Here is a 14,795-nt window from a genome sequence, read left to right on the forward strand (position 1 = left end):
CTCACACTGACCGTGACCCAGGTGGTGTCTTCATCGCCAGGTTGCAGATGAAGAAGCTGACGTTAGGAAGGTTGGGTAACCTGCCCACATGAGTGGTGTAGCCCTGGTCTGTCTGAATTGAGAGCTGCAGAGGGGAAGGAGCGTGGGAAGCGAGGTAGGGAAGGCGGATGCCTTGCTGAGAACCTGCTCCTGGCCAGAGCCCAAAGTAGCTCATGCTTGTGGGGAGGCAGAAGCAGAGAGAATGGTGCTGTGATAGAGCTGCACGAGGAGGGGGCATCCGAGTCAGAATCGGGGTGGGGCAAGCAAGTCAGTGGGGGCGTCCGGAGGAGCCGCACTTGGGACTGCTTTTGTGGGATGGGTGGGTGCGCGCTGAGGCGAGGCGGAAGCGGGGTAAAGGTGCCCGTCGCTGAGGAGACAGCCTCACGTGGGTGTCCGTCTCCGAGGTGGAAGAACTCTTCTTCGTGTTGGCGGGAGGCGGGCGGGGTGCCCTGCCCGTTCGCAGCCCTCCCCCCCCCGCTTCGGGTTTGGAAGGAAACCTTGTACCTGTGGTGCAGCGTATTAATCAGGCGGCTTCTTTGTCTGGGAGGGGCCTCGTGTTGAGTCTCTGAATGAGCAGGGCTGGTGACAGTTGTCAAAACACATGGTCCTTGGCCAGAGGCTCCTTGGAAGCCCCTCAGCCCCACATGGCCTCTGCCGGTACCCGGGTGCACATGGGCTCTTGCGCGTTCCTGGCTGTCGGCCCACCTCCACGCTGGGCCCTGCAGATTGACGAGGGCAGAGCGAGGGACTCCCGTGAGAAACAGGCGTGGGGTTTTTCCCAGATCTTGCTGCAGGGGCCTGTCTCCACAGAAGGCATCTGGGCACATGCACCTTCACTGATGTGACGTGCACCCCTGGCGCTGAAGTCTGATAACACGCCCCAGCCAGCAGGGGGCTGAGTGGTGGTTACTACTCGGGCATTCTGTGCTCTGGTTTGGGGTTTGGGCTTCTTATCGACGGGCCTCTCCACCTGAAAAGGCCCCTTCGCCTTCCAGCACCCGCGTGCCCTGTGATCCTCCGGCAGTTCCTCCTCAGATGTGGTTGCCTAACCCTGGTGGGGGTGGGTGCCTGCCTCCCACTTGCCTTCCAGCCCCCTCTGAGATACACTGGATCTTAAGATGTGGAAGGGTGGGGCGTGGGATGTTCTCCAGGGAATAGAGGGTGTCTGGCCTCTAGGGAAACAGCATATGTAGGGGTGCTACAAGGCTCGGAGGATCTGTGCGCCCGGCCTTTGGGGGAGGTGTTGCCACTGGGCTACTGGCAGTTCGAAGAGAGACTGACTTGAGCAAACCTTGAATTTACAGGAGGCTTGTTTTCCAACTGCTTTCCTGTCCCAAGTCATCTCTGTGCCAGTGATGGGGAAATCGCTGCCCCTGCCTGAGGGGAGGGGCAGGTGGAAGGGAGCCAGGGCCGTGGGGACCTGTGGTCTGCTCTGCCCGCTCAGGGGGATGGAGGGCTGGTGGGTCTGTCCAGAAGAACGTGTCCGCGGGAGCTGGACCCCTGCTTCTTGTTTCCATGCTCAGGACCCGGTTCCGTCAGCACCTTTGCCCGATGCGTGCAGTGGGCTCACTCAGGGTGTGGTGGGGCCAGCACTTGCTCTGAGGCTGGCCGACGTGGCTTCCAGTCCACGCTCTGCCACTCGTCACCTGGCTGACCAAGTGGTAGTCTGGTAACTGCCCTGAGCCTCAGTGTCCTCAGATCCACCTGCCTGGGTCGCTGTAAAGACCAGAAACAGTGTCATTGTTGATAAAAGGTGGGGCCCAGGACCTGGCCCTGAGCAAGGGCCCCGTGGCAGCCGTGCTGTCGCAGGGTCAGGGCTGTGACCTGGCCCTTTTGCTGGAGAGCCCTGACGAACACGCCGACCCTCCAAGCCATGCTCTCCTCTGCTTCCCCAGACCTTCACAGCCTGGTGCAACTCCCACCTGAGGAAGGCCGGCACGCAGATCGAGAACATCGACGAGGACTTCCGAGACGGGCTCAAGCTCATGCTCCTCCTGGAGGTCATTTCAGGTGAGGCCCCCTCCTGCGGGTGCCCACGGGGTGCTACCCACCCCACCGTCCCGTTGCTGCTCAGGGAAGAGCGGGGCCTTTACCAGCTGCAGCAGCACTGCGCTGGCATGGGCCTGTTCTGGGGAGCAGCGGGGACCCTGAAGCTCCTCTCCCTCTCTTTCTCGGTGTTTGGCCCTCAGGGGAGCGGTTACCTAAGCCGGAGCGGGGCAAGATGAGAGTGCACAAAATCAACAATGTGAACAAGGCACTGGACTTCATCGCCAGCAAAGGAGTCAAGCTGGTCTCCATTGGGGCGGAAGGTGAGCTCAGATGGGGCCCGACCTCTGCCTTGGGAACAGAAGTTGTGTTGGTGGCAGAGAGAGCACTTGGGGGTGCCTAAAGCCCAGATACACCAAGCAGCGACCACAGTGACTGCCCTTGATGTGATGCTGGGCCCACAGACCTCCCTCCCTTCCCCCAAAGGATAATCCAGCCCAAGACCAGGAAATCCAGCTCACCCGGTCATGAGGGGCACAGGGGGAGGAATGGCTTTGACTTGGACCCCGGACACCCTCACTCGCCCTCCTGGTGCCGGGCCTGAGGGACACAGACCGACACGTGACACGGCATCTCTCTGAGCCAGCAGCACCTTCGCCCTTAGGCCCTGTCTGGTGTCTGCAGGCAGGAGCGCTCAGAGTAGGGGAGGGCGCTTGAGGCCCGGTGTCAGGGAGTGTAAGCCCAAAGGTCAGTGAGCAGACTTTGCTGGCTGCACAGCTTGGGAGAGTGTGGCCTCTTGACAGAATACCCGGGATCCTCTGCGCCCCGTGTGGGCACCTGGAACTGTGACCCTTGTCTCCGAGCCCTCCCTAGAGCAGCGGAGTGCCCTCCCTCCAGTGCAGGCTCTTGTCTCACAGACGCCTTTGGAGACCAGGCGAGGCCTGACAGAGCCCAGAAGCTCCCCATCAGCCTGGGCTCCCAGCTCTGGTCATTAATCAGAGCAGGGTTTCCTACACCCCCATATCCATGTTGTCCCAGCTTTTAGAAAAACAAAGAAAACTAATTGCCGCTAATGGCAGGGTTCCGAGAATTTGGCCAGGACTCCGGGCCAGAATGCGCATCCCGCGTTCCAGGGCTCTGCCCCAACCCGGGACCTCTCCAGGGAGCGCTGCCAAGCCTCGCATGCCACGGCTGAGGTGGTTGGTGTTTGCTTAAAAAAAAAAAAATCAAAACCCTGAACTCAGTCAGACCCTGAGATTTTCTGTTCTTGCATGGCTCTTTCCTCCTGGCTCCCCTCCAGCCTTCCGCTTCTCACAGCTGCATTGATTTTGCTCAGATGCTAGCCTGTAAATACAGAAGGGGTTAGAGGAGAGACCCGTGGCAGTCATCAGTTTTCATCTGGAGAAAAACTCAGTCTAAAAATGTTTTCCGTTCATGCCCAAGCTGCTTCACTCCCAATCCCCGTGGCCGTCGGGCCTCTGGAGGACAGCCGACTGGAGCCGCTCCGAGGGCTTTGGGATACCTGAGCGCCCCAGTCCCCGCCCGCCCCCAGCTCCCTGTCCCTCCACACCATCTAGGCAGTTGCAGGAACGTGGCTTCCTCGTGGGGGTTGTGAGAGGGGTTGGGAGTCGGAGGCACAGCTGCAGGTCCAAGAAGCAGCTGGTGGATGTGTCATGAGAGCGGCCGTCTTCCTCCCCTCACAGGGACTCTCTGAGTCCTCCGTGACCAGCTTGCTCGTGGCAGCGGCTGGGTATGGGCGCTGCGGCCTCCTCTCCAGCTTGTGTCCGTCCCCGGCTTTGGGGTACCTGGCCCTCGGGGGGAACGCAGCGTAGATTTCCTGAATGAATCACCGCCCTCACCCCACGCTGGGAAGGCTCGGCCTCGTTTCCGGCCGTGGGGGTTCTTAACACTGGGAGAGAGCTGGACAGACAACGTGTCCTTCCCCTGCTTCCAGGCGGCCAGCTACGCATATCTCCTCTCCTGAAACCCTCAAGCCGAGAGGTGCCCTCGGCCGTCAGCCCATGGCTTCGCTGTGGGGAGCCTCTCCAGTGGCTAAAAGAGCACCCACCCTTTCCTAGCGAGCATGTCCTCGGGGAAGGCTGGGCCCCATCCTCTGGGGGACCATCGTGCCTCCTTCCCAGATCAAGCCCGCCTAGAGTTTTCTGTTCTCGAGGCTGGTGAGCAAGCTTTCTTGAAGTGTCCCCTCCATTCTCCGCATCCTCTCTCCTGCATCCGGTGTGTGAGAGGCGTGGGGGTGGCAGGCCTGAGAGGACCGCCAAAGGCGTGTTGGGCCCATGGGCCCCAGGAAGAGGCCGCTTGCATGCACCTCCCTCACCTGGCTGCAGACACACGGTGCCTGAGCGTTGCAGAAGTGGTTTTTCTCTTAAGCTGCTGAAGCTGAAGAACGTGTGGTCCAAACCCTTCTCTTTCACTCCCAGAAGTTTAGGAGAGAGGCTGGTTTTCGGTTAGTTAAAAAAGCACGCACTTATCAGCTGGACCTTGTGCTACCCACTCTCCCCTTCCTGCAGCACCGTGTCTTTCTCAAGGGCCGGGTCCAGGTGCTGGGGGTGCAGAGGTGATCACGAAGGCAGACAGTGAACAACTAGACAAACCAGCACATATCAGTGTGGGAGGGGAAGAGCAGGGTGCTGGGGAGAGAGGCACCAGGACGGTCAGGGAAGCCATTCTGGGGAGGTGACATATAAGCAGAGCCTTACAGGCTGGGAAGGACCAGCCATGTGAGGAAAGGGTCGAGGCGTGCGCTTTGTGGCGGGCCAGAAGGTGTGAGATCCTTAAAACAAGAGAGAGCTGGCTTGTTGAGAGGACGGAGCTGGAGAATGCTGGGGAGGGAGGTGGGAGTCACGCAGGGCAGGCCTTGTAAGCCAGACTCCAGAACACAAAGCAGGCGACCGACACAAATCCGGTGCACCTGTTCCAGTGAACACTGTGCCTGCCGCGTGGGGTGGATCGCAGTGGGGATGGAGGAGGCAGCACGGGAGGATCTGAGGGAGACGACGGTGGCTCGGATGAAGGTGGCGGCAGTGGGATTGGAAGGAAGTGGGCAGACTCTCAAGAGACATGCCCATAAGGTGTGGTGGGTCCTGGAAACGGAGGCCCAACACCTGGGACGAGGCTCAGCGGGGAGCAGTCCGTTGAGCTGGGTCAAGAGAATGAGCTGCCCAGAGAGGAAGAGGCCTGTGTGGCCGAGAATACACGAGGATGGAAGCCCGAAGGTGCCAGGCAGCAGAAGGCTTTAAGGACAGCACTTCCCGGAGTGTTCAGGGGACATCTTCTCCCAGTGAAGGTGGTGGAGGACAGGCCTAGGCAGCTCTTTCAGATGATTGGAGTTAATCTCTAGACAGGGCCGGGGGCCGCCTGGGGAGTCCCACTCTGGTTTTAACAACCCTCTTGCCCTCTGCCCCCTTTCCCTGTGTGCAGAGATTGTGGACGGCAACGCAAAGATGACCCTGGGAATGATCTGGACCATCATCCTCAGGTTCGCCATCCAGGACATCTCTGTGGAAGGTGAGAGCCAAGGACCTGCTCACAGGCAAAGAACAGCCTCTCCTCCCCACCCTGGTTCCACCCGAGCTGGGGGGACTTAGTTAGGATTTCGGGCTTTTTGTCTTCATGCTTTGAGGCTCTTTCCTGTGTCCAGACATCACTCACATGCCCTGCCTGGGGGTGGTTAGTAGAGGTGCTGGCCCAGGCTGCAGGTGAAGGGTCCCCCCCGCAGCCGCCCATCTCAGTGGACCCTCACACCACCCTTGTCAAGTGTGGCCCCATTTTACAGTCAAGTAGCAAACTAGTGATAGAGTCAGGCCTGGCCTCGTTCTCCTGGGCGTCAGCACCTATGTTTCCACTCAGCCTCCCACCCTCGGACCTTGGCCTCCATGGACCTGGGGTTGGTCCAGGCCACCACAGGATGAGAAAAGCCACAGGGCCAGTGTGCAGAGGGGGCTCCTGGTGACAGACCACAGCAGGGAGCGCATCTATCTGGTCACTTGTAGCACTCCCAGTGTGTTGAGGACAGTCAGAGCTGTCCACGGGGAACGGACGGACCTCCTGGGGCCCTCCCTCCCTGCTTCCTCGAAGCTGCGGCCAGGTCTAGAGACCCTGAGTGGGCAGGCCCGCATCAGGGCTTGTTTGGCCGTGTGTCCTGCCAGCTAAAGGCACAGGCTTTGGGGTCAGAAACATGGCGCCGGTTCAGGCCCTCACACTGGCCTGTCACTGCCACTTCTGGGGTGACCCCAGGCAAGGGACTGCTCCTCGGGGCCTGGCGTGCTGTTAGGATCAGCAGGCGCCCACCCGCGTCTGGAAGGGGCACTGCTGCTGCTCCGTCCAAGGGCCTCTCCCCCAGGTTCTGTGCGACCCTTATGCCCGAGCCGAAAGTGCAATCCACCGGGGCTGGGTTCTGAGCGCTTAGTTTTGGGCCAGTGCTCACCATCCTCATGTGTTTTGCAGAGACCTCTGCCAAGGAAGGGCTCCTTCTCTGGTGCCAGAGAAAGACGGCCCCGTACAAGAACGTCAACGTGCAGAACTTCCACATCAGGTGAGCGCCGGCCAAAGCACCCGGCCCACATCATTCCCACTCTGCTTCCTGGGACCTGAGATGCGGTCCTCCCACCCTCTCTCTTTTCCTGTGGTGTTGTCATGGTCTGTGAGGTGCCAGCTCTCAGCGGCCCCTCCCCCTGCCACTGGCCCCCGTGAGCCCCTGGCAAGGTCCCTGCGTCCCCTGGGGGAGGCAGCAGTCACCTCGCCGTCCCAGGTTAAGGCATTAAGGCCCGGCACTCTGGCAGGCCCTCTAGAATCTTCTTTTTCCCCGAGCAAGGTAACTCAGAAGCAACAACAAAGCTCTTCCTTTGTTTTGACCTCTCAAGAGGGACCTGCCGTCCTTATGGTTGCTAGTGAATGTAGTGCTGGGGAAAATGTACTGTGTCCACTAGAGGAACAAGACTCGGCCTGCACGAGCCTGTTCTTCCTCGGTTGAGGGCGGGAAATGAGTGTGTCCATGAGGTGAGTGTGGTCAGTGCCACACAAGATCTGGGAGCGTGGCATGGCCCGGGGGTTAGGAGTGCAGGCTTTGGGGGCGGCCCCGAGGTCAGATCTGGTGTGACTCTGTGACCTCACCTCTCTGAGCCTCTGGTGTTCTCCTGGGGTGGATGGACCAGGGAGAGGGCACACGTAGGAATGAAGAACGGGGCTTCATGGGATCCACAGAGGTCCTGCTGTGTCCTCAGGCTTCCTGGAGCCCTGGCACTGGACGTTGGGGACCATTGTGCTCTGCATTGAGAGCATTTGGTCCCTCCCTTGAGCTCCTCTGTGTGTTTCCTTCCTTTTCCTGCCACCAGCTGGCTGGTCCTCTGTGCATTTCTTTTTCTTTTTTTGGCTGCATTGGGTCTTAGTTGCCACACGTGGGATCTTTCCTTGTGGAGCGTGGGCTCAGTAGCTGTGGCCTGAGGGCTCAGTTGCTCTGAGGCATGTGGGATCTTAGTTCCCCGACCAGGGATCAAACCCGCGTCCCCTGCATTGGAAGGCGGATTCTTAACCACTGTGCCACCAGGGAAGTCCCTGTGCATTTCTACTCGTTTATTTATTCAATCACTAAATGTCTATGGAATGCCTACTCCATGCCAAGAGTGGGAATACAGCAGCACCAAAATAAAGTCCCCACGCTTGGAAGGTAACACCGCAGCAGGGGGACCAGTAGTTCACAAAGGCATGAAGAAACCAACAGCGTAATTTCAGGTAGTGAGAGGAGTCATAGAAAGACGACAAAGTAGGATAAGGTGATAGAAAGTAACCGGAAGAGTACCACAGTCGGGGGCCGGGGGGGCTCTTTCTAAGGAGGCGTCATTAACCTTGACCCATGAAAGAGCCAGTGTGACTAGTATGGACTGTGACCAGCTGTCACTTTCCTCTGAACAGAGCCCCTCGTGTCAAGCCACATCCCAGCATTTAGCCAGCCCACGGGTCAGGTCAGCTAAGGTGCAGAGGGCCTGCAGTGGCCTGCCCGGCTCAGTGGGGCCTTGCAGGGACAGTGCTCAGCAGGTCACAGCTACCCTGGTAATGAGCACTCAAAGCACTTGTCATTTGTCAGGTATCGGCCAAAGCCTCACATATTTACTCATTTCATCCTCACAACAGCCCAATGAAGTGTAGGTACTGTATTATCCCCATTTTACGGATGTGGCAACTGAGGTAGCAGGAGATTATGGGACTTGCCCAAGGTCACACTGACAGCGAGTGGAAGGGCTGGGATTTCCCCCAGATGGTCTGGCTCCAGCAGCCAGGTTCACGGCCAGCCGGCCACACCGTCTGCCTACAGTGCCAGGCACACACTCTAAACCACCTCACTGAGTGGGAGTTAATCATTCCTGTGGGTGCCCACAGCCTGCAGCCCTCCCATGACGGTGGGGGGGCTCCACTCATAACCTTGGCCTTTCCATCCCCAGCTGGAAGGACGGTCTTGCTTTCAATGCCCTGATCCACCGGCACAGACCAGAGCTGATTGAGTACGACAAGCTGAGAAAGGTACGTGTCTCCTGCTCCCCTCAGTGGCCCACAGACACCCTGAGTCTGACCCTGGCTCCGGGCCACCGCCCCCAAGCCCATCTGTTGCTGGCGTCCAGAGCTGGACTCTGTGCTCAGATGGGCAGACTGGGAGGGCCTTGTGCCAGCTGTCAGCAGACCCCAGGCTCGGTGGCTGATCTCGCCTCCTTTGCTCCCCTTGGGGACTGCCCTTCTCCCTCCTTGGTCATCGCAGCTACCTGGGGTTATTGTAGGGCCTGGCCGGCCATGCTTAATAGCCGCCCTTCCTTAACCCTCTAGATTCTGGAAGCATTTGGGGAGGGGTAAAGAATTCTAAACCATCACCGCCGGCAGCCCTGTCCCGTGCGGGGTCCTGTTGTATTTTGCCTGTACAGAGCGTGTAAGACCCAGGCTCTGCCCTCTAGGAGCTGCCAGCCTCGCGGGGAAGACAGGACAGTTGCGTCCAGAGCAAACCAGCCGTACAGGGCCCTGTGCATGTGCTCAGGCTGCGTGGGAGTGGAGAGGGGATGGGGCCGGACAAATGCTCCAGAGGAAGGAAGGCACACCTGAGCTGGCCCGGTGGGGGCAGGGCCTCTGGGGAGGAGGCAGTTGAGGGCCAGAGAGCGGGCATCCCAGGTTGGGGAGGCACAGGCCTGCACTTAGCCCGTTCAGTCCGCAGTGAGTAATCGTATTGGGCTCTAGCTGGAAAGCCTAGGTGAAGGCACCTGAGGGAGGGTCAGGGTGAAGTGCCTTTCATCCTGTAAGCAGCGGGGCAGTTAGAGTAGGGAGGTTAGAAGGGGGGCAGTTAGAGTAGGGAGGTTAGAACGTGGATGCACTCCGTTCCCTCTCTACCCCACCCCCCACGCCCAGGGCTCTCTCAGGTCTGGACCAGTGTGGGTTTCAGGGCAGGGGTCTTAATCTGGGGTCTGGGGATGGATGGAAATTCTAAGAAAAGAGCACGCCTGCATTGTCTCTGGAGAAAGGGTCCACATTTTGCCCCACAAAGATTTCCAGAGGCATTCCTTTGGGTAGGAATTGACTTTACCCGGGTGTCCCCCCTCCCCTCACTGATCCCTGCAGCAGCACAGGTGGCTGAGAACTGCCTGAAGGACCCTTTCCAGTCCTAGCCCTTCCCAAGATCCCTCCCTTCCGGGCCAGCCCTTGTTCCTTATGCTTGTGCATCCTGCCCCTGACCAAGTTTCTCCTCCTTCCCTCACCTCCCTCCCCCAGGACGACCCCGTCACCAACCTGAACAATGCCTTTGAAGTGGCTGAGAAATACCTAGACATCCCCAAGATGTTGGATGCAGAGGGTAAGTACATCCCTTTTGTTCAGTCAGCACCCTGTTTTGTGGGCATGTCTTGCAGTAGCCTCAGGGAGCTGGCGGAGCCAGCCAGAACGCCTGAATGAATCAGCGTGAACTGGGGACAGTGGTGTCACCCAGGGAGCCAGAGCAGGGGCAGCCTGAGCAGCCAGGGGTGCAGGTGGTGGGGAAGAGGTCCTTGAAGGGTCAGCTCTCAGGGGCTGCCTCTTGGGCTGGGCCCAGGTGCCCTGCCTTCCTGACTGATCCCACCCCTCCCTCCGGAGGGGCGAGGGAGGTCGCCAGGAGGGTTGACTCCTGCAAACAACCAAGGCCTCTGCCTTCCCTGCCTGCCACAGCCTCGGAGTCTGGAGCCCACCAAAGTGGAGTGCTTTTCCTTTTCCGGCTTTGCTCCTTTTCCCAGCCATGTACCACCCCCAGCCAGGACCCATGCCTCTGGCCTCTGGTGTCCTTTGGGGTTGACCGTCTAGCAGCCCCTTGAGGCCACTCTCAGAGAGAGGAAGTGGCCTCGTTTTAATCCATTTCCCACAGGCTTGGCCTTTCCAGTGACCATGGGGGATAGAGGGGCCGAGGGTGTGGCCAAGCCAAGCCCACTGGAGTCGCCAAGGGCCGTGGAATCAGCTCTGAGGGTCCTTCTCCCAGGATGGCTGTGGCCTTGGGAGCCTGTGGATCCAGTGGGTGACCGCCCCCGCCCCACCCGCCCCTGCTTGGGCGGTTTAACCCTTGTTGTTCACTTGCAGACATCGTGAACACGGCCCGGCCCGACGAGAAGGCCATAATGACCTATGTGTCCAGCTTCTACCATGCCTTTTCAGGAGCGCAGAAGGTACCGGGCAGGGCCAGGCAGGCCCACCTCGCTGCCACTGCCCAATGCCGCTGCTGCCTCTCGCCTCCCGTGCTCACCTCATTTCTCTTGCAGACGGCAGCGGTCTCTCTCCGACTGGAAGCCACCCCCTGACTCCTTGGCACCTCCGCCCATTTAGTCCTTGCCCACACTGTCTATCGAGGGCCTGACCTGTGCCAGGCTCTGTTCCAGGCACTTAGGATACAGTCAGTGACTGCGTCAGGCACGGTCCCTGCTCTCATGGAGCTTACATTCTAGTGGGCAAGGCAGACAACAGGCATGTCCACAGATAGAGTAATTTCATGTGATAAGTGCAGTCGAGAGCATGGGACAGGATGGTGGGATGGGGAAGCGTGGGGGCTGCTTCGCCGGGGCTGTCAGGGGAGGCAAGATGAGCAGGAGCTGCCTGGTGAAGATCTGTAGGAAAAGTGTTCCAGGTAGAGGGGGGAGCAAGTGCAAAGGCCCTGAGGTGTAAATAAGCATGGCTTTTTCAAGGAATGGCTGGAGAAGAGTAGGAGAGGGGAGGAAAATGAGGTCGGAAAACGTGACGGGCCCAGGCCGTGCAGGACCATCGTAGTCTGGGATCCGGAGTTTGGGTTTTATTCTGGGGACATCAGGAGACCGCTAGGGGTTTATGCTAAGGTGGTAGGTGGTCACACCGGACATGATCTTACTTATGTTTCCAGGAAGATCAAATAACACCTGATCCTTCCAGCCCTAAACAAGGCTTCCTTGCTAGTGTTTCACAAACTCAGGCCTGGTTCGAAAAGGAATCCATCTTATTCAGACCCTCCCCTTCCCCTCTACAAAACCTCGGCAAGACATGCCCACCCAGGCCGGAGCCAGGGTCTGGCTTCCAGTCCAGAGCAAGCGCTGTTCCTCCCGCATGAACCTCGGGCCTCGGCCGGCCTTCCTGCGTCTTTCACTCTCTCCTGCCTCTCTCTCTCTCTCTCTCTCTCTGCGCAGATATTGTAGGCACTCTGAGGCCAGATGAGAAAGCCATCATGACTTACGTGTCCTGCTTCTACCACGCTTTCTCGGGGGCTCAAAAGGTGAGCTGGGGCGGGAGCACCCTCACTGCTGTGGCTGGAGACTCGCCCTTGCCACCCCTCCACCCCCACGTCCCCCTGCCCGGGCTGCGGCCTGAGGACCGACCCAGTCTGGCAGGTTCCTGTGACTGTGGGCCTCCATTGCCACCACCGGGCCGGTGCTGGCCCAGTGTCGAGACACCACAGGTAGTCTCTCTGTGAATACCGCCCACTCTGTGAGATGGGTGGTGGCACCCTGGTTTCTCAGACAAGGCAGTTGAATCCCAGTGTCACCTTAGATGGCAGAGCGCAGCTTGGGCCTGTGCTGCTCTGCTCGGCCGCCCCGCCCTTTCCGTGATCCGTGCCGGCCACCTGCCTGCTGCGCTGGCTGTGCCTCTGCCCGGAGCATTGGCTTTGCTGCCCCTCCCTGCAGCTCTGTCCCCTCCCAAAGGCCCCAGGAAAGGCTCTGGGCCTGCTCCTGCTGACCCAGGTCGTCAGGCCGCTGTCCCCAGCAGCCCCGCGGACACAGGTAGGGCCGTCAGAAGTGTCTGCTCCCAGGAGCGGCCCTCCCCGAGCCTGGCTGACCTCACGTGTCCCCCGCTGCGCCTGTCAGGAGCCCTCTGCTTCCACAGGACGGTGCCCAGCTGCCCCCACGTGGAGGCCTGGCCGGCTCTGTCCCCTCCACTTGCCTCCTGGGTGTCTGGTCTTGGCCAGCGGTGTATTCCCAGCAGCTTGATTTTGTGTCGCCGTTGGCAGTTGGGCAGGGAGGAGAACAAGAAGAAATGAGCTCTCATTTATTGAGCACTTACTGCATGCGAGGGACTGCTCCGAGGACTCCATGTGCACAGGCTCTAAGAGTCCCCTGCACACCCCCGGGAGGGGTGGGTGCCGTTATCCCCATTTACAAGAGGAGGACACTGAAGTCACGGGGCGGGGACTTTGCTGCCTCCTTCAGAGCCTCAAGGCCAGTGGGGGCCTTCCTACGGGCCATCTGCTTGGGCCGCCTCTCAGCAGCGTGACCTCGGATAAGTCCCTTCACCTCCGTTCTCCCACGTGGAAAACGTGGAGCAGGCTAGTGCCCATCTCAGGGCTGTCCTGAGGATGAAGTGAGCTCATGCGGGTGAAGAGCTCAGGACGGTGCCTGGCCCCTTAAGTGCCCCACCCGCGGCCTGGCAGTCAGAGTGGCCCGCCTCTGCCCGCCGTGCCACTTCCCGTGCCACCTCCCCGGCAGGTGGTCGGAGCTCGTGTTCGGAGTGTTCTGTGGGGGGGCACAGGCAGGGAGAGTGGAGGGGACCCCTCACCCTAGCAGGAAGGCGGGGGGTGGGGTGGGCGGTGATAGATTCCTCGCCACAAACCCCAACTAACAGCACGTTTGTGTTGGCCTCACCCCTCCACGGGCCCCAAGCCAGCCTCGCTGCCCACCACACTGCCCTCGAGGGAGTGTCTTCTCTCTGCCCAAACTGCCCCCTCATGCTTAGAGCTGAGCTCTGGTGTGGGGGACCGGAGGCCTTGAGGCATCTGTGGGAGGGGATACTGGCAGGAAAGCCCAGGTCAGAGCATTTGGGAGTCTTTGAGGCAGCTGGGCCCCTCTCGTGAGGGAGGAAATAAAGGCCGGCCTATTGGGAGCTGCCCGTCACCAAGGGACGTGCAGGATCCAGGCCTCTCCAGCTATGAGCCCAGCTTCCCCCAGCCCGTGTTTACTTCCCAGGACATCCTTGTAATGCTTTTATCATTGTGGCTGTCTTTTCCCCAGAGGTTCAATCCAGTCTCTTAAAAGAGTGCTCTCTGGGTTTTGTTTTGTTTCATGAATGCAAGGGCAACCCTAGCCCTAGCACCAAGTTTGCCCGTTCTCTCCTGATCGTTTATTTCTAGTCACTAAAGCATTTGCTCCTTGTTCCTTTGCTCACTCATTCATTCATCAACTCTTGAGTACCTCAAACACGCCAAGCCCTGAGCTGGGTGCCAGGAACTCAGTGGTGAACCAAAACACTTGTGACCAGCAGCCCGCACCTTCGCGGGCCTGCACAGCGCGGTGGAGCTGAGCTTGGGGTGCCGGTTGTCTCTCCAGATTTGGGGTCAGGGACTCACCTCCGCGACTCCCCCACAAGCTGCGATCTTGGCTCTGCTTCCTGCACTCACTAGGGGCTGGGTGTTCATTGGCCGAGGCCCTCGGGAACCTCACCTCTGAGGAGCACTGCCTGTGGCCGTCGGCCTGTGTCCTGCAGCATGAAGCAGGGTGTGTGTGTGTGTGTGTGTGTGTGTGTGTGTGCGCATCACTCTCAGCTGTCCCCCACTCACCTCCCCACCTGTCCCAGAGCAGCGTGTGGAAGTGGGAGGCTGGGCGTCAGTGCCTGCAGCTAGCCAGGTCTGGAGCCACCCCCAAGCCTCTCTGTTTTCCTTCCCCGCCACTCTGTAGACCCTCCTCACTATTTCTGTTCCTGTTCTGTTGCCGTTTCAACTCTTCTTCTTGGACCCTTTCTGTGCTTCCTGAAAGGTACCTGGTCTCTGTGTGGCATCCCTCACCCTCCTTCTCCTGTCCTTGCATTTTCCCCCCAGCAGGACAAAGCAGGACATTGTCCTGTAGTTCTGGGCAGAGACTAGTCACTGTCTGCACCGCTCCCTACTCTCCGAAGCCCTGGCTCCCCTCCGCCCTGTGCATCGTGACTTCCGCCCTCTGAGCCTGCAGCAGCCTCCTCAAGGGGAGGATTAGGAAGGGGCCGGGCATGCTCTGCCTGCGCACTGACCACCAGACTTCTCTGGGGGGCGCCAGCACCCCCCCCCTGCCCGCCGCCACAGCTCTCTGGCGCTCGGCCTTCCCCGCGGTCTCCCTTCCCAGCCAAGGGGAGGGTCCTTAGCCTAGCGGAGGACCCTACCCAGCTTCACCCAACCCTCCTCTTGGAGGGCCTGTGAGTCCGTTTCCCCCACAGTGGGTGAGCGTACGGCTCCCTAGTCCCCTTCAGCACCTCCACGGTCCAAGTCGAGAGAGCCCACAGGCCCAGCTCCCCTGGCGGGGGCCAGTAAGCTTTGGGGGCCCCGGAAAGGCCTG

At 59.7% G+C, this 14,795-nt stretch overlaps 1 protein-coding gene across 6 annotated transcripts in view; it reads left to right on the forward strand.

Moving 5' to 3' along the window:
• The window catches only part of ACTN4 (actinin alpha 4), a 72,594-nt gene that overhangs the window by 42,020 nt on the left and 15,779 nt on the right, over nucleotides 1-14,795 (forward strand). For 4 of the 6 annotated variants that reach the window (XM_004284255.4, XM_033413922.2, XM_049703671.1 and 1 more), the window contains exons 2-8: nucleotides 1,935-2,049; nucleotides 2,229-2,348; nucleotides 5,464-5,550; nucleotides 6,490-6,577; nucleotides 8,481-8,559; nucleotides 9,787-9,868; nucleotides 10,618-10,703. In XM_004284255.4, coding sequence (XP_004284303.1) covers nucleotides 1,935-2,049; nucleotides 2,229-2,348; nucleotides 5,464-5,550; nucleotides 6,490-6,577; nucleotides 8,481-8,559; nucleotides 9,787-9,868; nucleotides 10,618-10,703 — 657 coding nt within the window. Of the gene's footprint in view, nucleotides 1-1,934; nucleotides 2,050-2,228; nucleotides 2,349-5,463; nucleotides 5,551-6,489; nucleotides 6,578-8,480; nucleotides 8,560-9,786; nucleotides 9,869-10,617; nucleotides 10,704-11,687; nucleotides 11,774-14,795 lie in introns of all 6 variants that reach the window. The other 2 variants (XM_033413921.2, XM_033413919.2) reach the window with 1 other exon arrangement.

The sequence above is a fragment of the Orcinus orca genome, chromosome 20 (genome assembly GCF_937001465.1).
Source record: "Orcinus orca chromosome 20, mOrcOrc1.1, whole genome shotgun sequence".
Taxonomy (NCBI): domain Eukaryota; kingdom Metazoa; phylum Chordata; class Mammalia; order Artiodactyla; family Delphinidae; genus Orcinus; species Orcinus orca.